The 8,091-nt window shown below is 48.0% G+C and overlaps 2 protein-coding genes across 2 annotated transcripts in view; one reads left to right on the top strand and one right to left on the bottom strand.

Moving 5' to 3' along the window:
• Positions 1-6,351, bottom strand: part of Bckdha (branched chain keto acid dehydrogenase E1 subunit alpha) — a 29,953-nt gene extending 23,602 nt beyond the window's left edge. The window contains exon 1 of the mRNA XM_021167667.2: positions 6,063-6,351. Within this exon, the coding sequence (XP_021023326.1) occupies positions 6,063-6,170 (108 nt within the window). The 5' untranslated portion in view covers positions 6,171-6,351. The remainder of the gene's footprint in view (positions 1-6,062) is intronic.
• Positions 6,352-6,568: 217 nt separating this feature from the next.
• Positions 6,569-8,091, top strand: part of Exosc5 (exosome component 5) — an 8,987-nt gene continuing 7,464 nt past the window's right edge. The window contains exon 1 of the mRNA XM_021166910.2: positions 6,569-6,813. Coding sequence (XP_021022569.1) covers positions 6,579-6,813 — 235 coding nt within the window. The 5' untranslated portion in view covers positions 6,569-6,578. The remainder of the gene's footprint in view (positions 6,814-8,091) is intronic.

The raw sequence follows: 8,091 nt of genomic DNA on the forward strand, positions 1-8,091 counted from the left end.
TACAGTGTACTTACATATAATAAATAAATAAATCTTTAAAAAAAAAAAAAAAGAACATAAAAGATTTGCAGCAGCCGGGCGTGGTGGCGCATGCCTTTAATCCCAGCACTCCGGAGGCAGAGGCAGGTGGATTTTTGAGTTCGAGGCCAGCCTGGTCTACAAAGTGAGTTCCAGGACAGCCAGGGCTATACAGAGAAACCCTCGAAAAACCAAAAAAAAAAAAAAAAAAAATCTGCAGCTTAGAACCTCCATGGAAATGTACGACGTTTATCTTTTATGGCCTGAGTGACCTTACTTTCCCAGCTCCATTTGCCTGCAAGTTTCACGGTTCCAGTTCTCTGCATGCTTAAGTTATATTCCATCGTGTGTGTGTGCATATATATATATGTACATATATATGTATGTGTATATATACATATGTGTATATATGTACATGTGTATGTGCATATATATGCATATACACACACACACACACATATATATATATCACATATATATCACATTTTCAGTATCCATTTGTCAGTTAATGAACATCTAAGTTGATCCTATTTCCTAGTTACTGTGAATGGAGCAGCGATGAACAAGGATGCACACGTGCCTCCATAGTAAGACACAGATCTGCTGGATATATGCTCAGAAGCCATACAGCCAGGTCATGTGGTAGATCTGCTTATAGTTTTAAGAACCCTCCCAACTCAAGGTTAGAGTGGCTGCACCAGTTTACATCCCCACCAACAGAGGCTGAGGGTTCTTTCATTATGCTAGATGCTGTGCAGGCAGCTCAGAGAGAAAAGACATCACTTTATCCAGTCTTGGACCTCCACACGCTACAATCACAACCTGCTGGGTGAGATGTGCCCACTGGCACACATCTGTGGCAAGACTGTTTACGAGGCAACCAACTGCTCTCTTGAGTGAATAGAAGTCCGGCTCCACAGGAAGGAATCCATACCTGGTACAGTAACGCAGGTCAAAACATTCGCTAGGGAAGCCATAGGAACCAGAGGAGAACCTGCTGATGCTATTTTCCTAAATGGCCATGCTGTCAAACTGTCTTCTAAATATTAATGTTTAGACCATAGGTTTGGGATTCTCCCAACCTTGACCAGAGACGCTTCTTACTGAAGTGGGCAGTGGTTAATGCTGACACATTACTGCTCTGTGCTCACAATAAGTGACTGTGAGTGCTCAGCTGTAAAGGAGACATTGACATTCAAAGCTCGGGGAGCACTGTGAAAGAGCAGCCAGAAAGAATGTAAGACGCTGCTGCAGGATGGGAGGAGCTACTACAGGATGGGAGGAGTTGTTACAGGATGGGAGGAGCTATTACAGGATGGGAGGAGCTGCTGCAGAATCCGTATCCTCGTGACACAGCTATTGCAAACATAATTCATAGCAGCCGTGGTCACTTGTAAATGATCTGCACCAAGATGAAGCCAGTTAAAAGTTCCAGCAAGGTCTGGGGAGATGCTCTCAAGACCCCCATTCCTGGCTAAAGGTCTGTTTAGCAGTTGCCAGCTGCAAGAGAAGGAAGAGCCAGGCACTTTTTTCTTTTAGGCCACTGGTAGGTGCCCCAGTGGATGAGTCTATACCCAATTCATGTATGGGCAACATTAACTGGACTCACCAGCACTCAGAAAGCAGAGGCAGGTGGATCTCTGTGAGTGAAAGACCTGCGTGGTCCACTTAGTGAGTTCTGGGACAGCTATGGTTATGTAGATAGACCCTGTCTCAATAAACAAACAAACAAGTCTAAGAGGGCGCAGAGTCTCAAGGGATGTGAGGACCCTAGGCAGAACTGAAGTGGGGAAGGTGGAGAGGATTTCATCAAAATATACAGGATACATGAATAACATTTTCAAGGACTAAATAAAAATTAAAACAAAAACTTTCCCTCGAATTGAGCACAGGTGCACACACCTGTAATTCCAGCATTTAAGAGCTCAGCCAGGAGGACCACTAGTCCGAGGTCAGCCTGAATTATATTACAGACAGGACAACCTTGTCTCAAAAAGAACAAAGCCCACAGTTCTAAAGCTGTACTAGCCACATTCACGGCTGGGTAGCCACATATGGCTGGTGCTACTATGCCGGACAGCACAAATACAAGTCACCTACACTGTCTGGGAAAGCCCTGCTGGATAATCGTGGGTCCAAAACATCTCCTTCTGCTACTCCCCAAACCTGCTGCTGCCACTCAGAGATAAAGGGGTGGGCACAACAGCACATGCCTGCGAGCTGAGTACTCTGAAGGCTGAGGCAGGAAAAGCTGAGGCAGGAGGATCCTAAGTATGAGCCTGGGCTGAGTTCCAGGACAGCCAAGGCTACACAGAGAAACCCTGTTTCAAAAAAGTCAAAGGGGGGAAAAAGTTTTAAAGCCAAAACTAGGTGTGTTGGCATAAGCCTTTAGTCCCAGCTCTTGTGTGTCTGAGGCTAGTGTGGTCTACAAAGCAAGTTCCAGGACAGGACAGTCAGGGTTACCTAAAGAAACCCTGTCTCAAAAAGACCAAAAACAAAAAGAATGAAATCAAAAGAGAGAATATAATAACGTCAAGCATGATAGCAAATGCCTGAAATCCCAGCATCTGAGATGCAGAGGCAGGAGAATCAGTTCTAGACTCACCCCCAGCAAAAAGGAAGGGAGGAAGAAGAGAGGGTGGGTGAAAGGAGGAGGGAGAAGGCTGAGGATGTAGCTGGGTAAGTAGAGTGCTTGCCTGGCATGTGTAAGTCCTGAGTTCAATCCCCAGCACCACATAGAAGCAGGCATGGTGGGGGAGCTAGAGGGGGAGCTGTGGGAGGGGGCACTGGGAGGAGGGGGGCAGATATTGGGACATAAAGTGAATAGATAAATAAATTAATGAAAAAAAGAAGCAGCCATGGTGGTGCACAATTTTAATTCTAACACTGGCACGGAGGCGAGAAGAGCAGGAGTTCAAGGTCATGCTCAGCTCTACAGGGAGCTGGAAAGCCAGCCTGGGCTAAGTAAGCCAAAAGTGGGAGGGTGGGGGATGGAAAAATGTAAATATACCAACTAATGAAAGCTGCAGACTGCGCCCTCCTGCCGGTCTTCCAAATGTCCTCTCAAATAAGTAAAGAAATATGGGGACAACAACCGGAGACTGAGCCAGCAGGAAAACAGATTTAATCAGCCACAATGACCTTTCCCTAGGGTACCTCACTTCAGCTCAAAGCTCAGCCTACCTGCTGAGCCAATGAGTTCAGGGACTGAAATCAGCTGTGAAGGATTTGATTGCCAAAAAAAAAAAAAAAAAAAGCCAAAGAGAACAGCACACAAGCAGGAGCCTGCCCCACCCCCACTGGCTCCAGCAACCTTCCTATATTTGCTTGCTTCCGCTGACATTCTTCCTCATCCTGCTCACCTCTGCTCGTCCCCTTCTCTTCCCGACCCTGTCTTCTCTGCCCTATGAAATACACAGAGGAGCGACCGCAGCCTCATAGAAGATGGAGATGCTTGGCCAGGGCATTGCCAATCCAGTTCCCACTCTCCAGGTCATTCTTTTCCTCTCCCAATCTCTGTGGTCTTGGTCCTCACCACTAATATAAGGCAGACAGTCCTACTGCCCTTTTGTACTGGGTCCAATCTGTACTGCTGACAAGCTGGTATTTCCACAGCAACCCTAGGAAGTGCCCACTACTGGCAGTGTATGGAGAGGCACAAAGTACAGTTCCTGGCCCAAGCTACACAACTGGAAAGTGGCAGAGCAGAGAGGCAAAAATCACGTGGTCCAGCTCTAGACCCCAACCACTTAACCAGACCTGTTTCCACTGGAAATTTAGTTCAAAACCCACTAACCAGGTATTACCAACAAAATTTTTCTTTTGTAAGAGATTGTCTCACTCTATAGCTCCTGAAACTCTACGTAGACCAGGCTGGCCTGTAATTCACAGAGAGGAACAGGACAGGGGGATCAGGTGCAGGGAGAGCAGGGCAGTAAATGAAAATTGGCAGCAGAGGTAGGGTGGGGGTTGAGTTGTCTCTACAATGTGCCAGAGTCCTGGGGGGTGGGGTGGGAGAGCCCCCAGGGAGTCTATGGGGACGACTCTGAGAATATGGCACCTGAAGTGGCCACTGCCTGTGGCCAGGCAGGACTCCCAGTGGAGGGACCCACCCACAAAACCCTTGACCCAGGATGTGTCTTGCCTGCAAGATGTGCTGGGACATGGATGGAGCAGAGATAGAGGGAATGACTGACCAATGACTGGGACCCATCCCACAAGCAGGAACCAATCCCTGATGCTGTTAATGATACTCTGTTATACTTCCAGGCAGGAGCCTGGATTAACTATCCTCTGAGAAGTTCCACTCAGCAGCAAATAGAAACAGATTCAAAGACGCACCCCCCCCCCCAGCCAAGCATTACATGGAGGGAGCCTGGGGAGTCTTGTGGAGGAGTTGGGGGGAGGACTGGGGGCCAGGGGAGGATGGTGGCTTCACAGGAAGACCACAGAGTCAACTAACTGTGGATTCTTGGGGAGGCTCTCAGAGACTGAACCACCAACTAAAGAATGAGCACTGGCTGGACCTGGACACACACACACACACACACACACACACTTGTGTGGCTTGTTCTTATGTGGGTCCCCCAATAACTGGAATGGGGGCTGTCTCTGAACCTGTTGCCTGCCTGTGGATTCTTTTCCCCTGGCTGGACCGCCTTGTCTAGCCTTGGTGTATGGTACTTCAATGATTTGAAGTGCTGGGGAGGTGATGGAAGTTCCCCCTTTCCAAAGGAGAAGGGGGAAAGGAACAGGAGGAGTAGCTGTATGGGGGGAGGGACTGGGAGGAGAGGGGGAGCTGATATTGGGATGTGGAGTGAATAAATAAATAAATGAAAAAAAAAAAAAAAAAGAAAAAGACACAGTTTCACAATGTAGCGCTGGCCTGGTACTCACAGAGATCTGTCTGCCTAAGTGCTGGAATCAAAAGCATACATCACCACACCAGGTCCTTTTCTTTTTAAAAAGAATCTTTTGGGGGGTGCAGGGAGATGGCTCAGTGATTAAGAGCACTGGCTGCTCTTCCAGAGGAATTGGGTTCAATTCCCAGCACCCATATGGCAGTCCAAAACTGTCTGTACGCAACTCAAGTTCTACAGAATCCAACATCTTCATGCAGACCAAACAACAATGCACATGAAATAAAAATAAGTAAACCATTTTTTAAAATCTTTTTTTTTTTTTTTTTTTTTTTTTTGGAGATAGGGTCTCACGTAGCTCAATCTGGCCTCAAATGCCTCCTTTCCTACCTCCCAAGCGCTAAAATTACAGACATGTGTCGCCATATCCAGATAAACAAACACACAGGGCTAGGAGCCAAACTCTGGACGTGGCGCGTGCTAGGCAAGCATTCTACACTGTAGTACATCGCCAGACCGCAACAGACTTTGGAAGTGTTATCCTGCCCTTATCAACAATGGATCAAAAGGGATTCCGAGTTTTCTCCAGTGTTTTCAAGAAAAGTGGGTAGCCAAGCATCGTAGCTTACATCTGTAATGCCAGTACTTGGGAGGCTGGGACAGGACTATCTCCAGTTCGATGCCTGTCTAAGCATCTGGGTGCGCTAAAGGCCATTCCGGACTCGTGGGTGAGATCCTGTCTCAAAAAAATAACGTGGGCAAAGGGTCCTGTTTGAACTTGTAGCTCTCTTTGTCTCCCTTCATAATCATCTTCTGTAAAGGACAGTCATGGCAAAGTCCCTTGCCTTGACTTTTGATCAGGTGGCATAGGAATCAAACCAGTTTCTTGCTCAACTCCCTTCACAGTTGGAATTTAAGCAATGTAGGACCCTATGAAAATCTGATCTGTCCTTTCAACCCCCGTCTCAACCCCGACTCGTCTCCTTCCATCGAGGCCCACAAGTAGCTGCCTTGCTTTTCCTCTAAAGGGATTCTTCCCTTGAATTTCTCTTCAAGAAGTTTCTCAGTCCTTTTCTTTCTGAGTTTGCTCTTCCTTCACAGCCCGCGGCGTCTCACACAATGTAAGAATAACTTTTACGTCTCTATTTCTCCCTAAGAAAGACCCCGTGAGGCTCAGATACTCACGGATCTAGCCAAACCACGAACTCCAGATCGCCCCAACAGGAGGCGGGCAGCCTGGCCCAAGCCACGGCTCGGCCTCCAGATCTTGGCCGCAGACATCACTATCGCCATCTTGGCTAATAACCACTCCTCCTTTCTCACGGGATAGACATACGGCTGTCCCACCAGATGCCTTATTCAAATAGCAGCACCGCTAGGCCAACACGCTATCTGCTACTAACCACCTTGCGACAAAGACGCATAAATGAGTAAGGTGGCAATTTTTAATCTCTAAAATTGCTCCGGTCGTCTGCTTCTAGTTGCTCCTAATTCAGGCAACAAAAAGGACAACCTAACTTGAACCTCCAAGGTTCAGGACCCGGAGCCCTGGGCAAAATGGGCCCTCTCCAAGTCCCTCCCTCTGTTCCCTGTTGTCCAATGGCTATGCCAGAATTGGGAGGTGGAGGAGGGCGGGACCAGATTGTTAGTAAACGCTGAGCCACGTGCTAGGGCCAACTCGGGCGTGCCCTAGACGGGCGCATGCGCGGTAGGTACGCGGCCGGTAGACCTGCGCGCGCCGCTAAGCGGAAGCTACGGTGGGAGCCGCAGCGCGCGTGGTCAGCGGCTATGGAGGGCGCAAAGCGTGCAGACGCCAATGTACTCACTGACACCGGAACAGAGTCCAGCCCCCGAAGTCCAGTCTGCAGTCTCCGGCACTTTGCTTGTGAGCAAAACCTGCTGTCCCGGCCGGATGGATCTGCTTCTTTTCTTCAAGGTACGAGCCTCACCAAGTTTAACTCAGCGCGCGCCATCCTCACCGAAGAAGGGTTTTGGAAGAGCGGTTACTGTGTAGTATGTAACCAAGTACGCCCGCCTCCTTGAACTTATTTCTAGATGTTGAGTATACCCACCTCCCGACTCGAGAAGAAATGAGTTGGCCAGCCTGGTAAATCCCTCTCAGAGGAGATCGAGAGCAAGACCACTCTCATAAGAGTGACTATCCCAGAATAGGTATTTAACCAAGGCAGATATTACCCTTCACTAGATTTCTTTCTTTCTTTCAAGACTTATTTTATTTATATGAGAACACTGTAGCTGTCTTCAGACACACCAGAAGAGGGCATCAGATCCCATTACAAATGGCTGTGAGCCACCATGTGGTGGCTGGGAATTGAACTCAGGACCTTTGGAAGAGCAGTCAGTGCTCTTAACCACTGAGCCATCTCTCCAGCTCCCCTTGACTAGATTTCTTGGGTTTTTGTTGTAGACCAGGCTGGCCTTGAACTCAGAAATCCTCCTGCTTCTGCCTCCCGAGTGATGGGATTAAAGGCATGCGCCACCACACCTGGCTTTGACTAGATTTCTTAAAAAAACACTTCTAGATCCATACATCACCAGTTGAGGCTAAGGTGTTTATTTGCATAAATACCCTTTGAGACAGACACATCACCACCACTGGTTTAAATGTAATTACTGTGGCAGATGATACATCCAAGTAAGTGCTCTTCAAATTAAACATGATCTTCCCATCCTGGGCTGAGAAGCATCTCCCCTTCCCCGGTCCCATCATTTAAGAAAACATGCCTTTCCTTGGTATACACATTTCATCAGAGTAAATGAATAGAGAGAAAAGAGAGGTCTTGTGGCTGAGACCCACACAACCCTATATCCCAGTCGGGCCAGCCAACTTTGAGAGGTCATGGGAGGGTGAGAAATTACCAGGGTAGACAGATGAGAGGGCAGAGACAGTTGGCAATGGTAAGTTTGTTTGAGATGTTAAAGGCTGATCACCTTATGGCTAATAAGCTAGAGGTCATTGCTTCTAGGGGTGGTGTAGTGGTGGGTCAGAAAGAGCGAGAAAAAACAGTTGAGACAAGTCTCCAGGCATTTTCCTGTGAAAGAATCAGATAGATGGGGCAAGAGCTGAAGACTGATAGAGCTTAAGAAAGGGGAAAACTAGCCGGGCGTGGTGGCGCACGCCTTTAATCCCAGCACTCGGGAGGCAGAGGCAGGCGGATTTCTGAGTTCGAGGCCAGCCTGGTCTACAAAGTGA

The sequence above is a fragment of the Mus caroli genome, chromosome 7, assembly GCF_900094665.2.
Source record: "Mus caroli chromosome 7, CAROLI_EIJ_v1.1, whole genome shotgun sequence".
NCBI classification, from domain to species: Eukaryota; Metazoa; Chordata; class Mammalia; order Rodentia; family Muridae; genus Mus; species Mus caroli.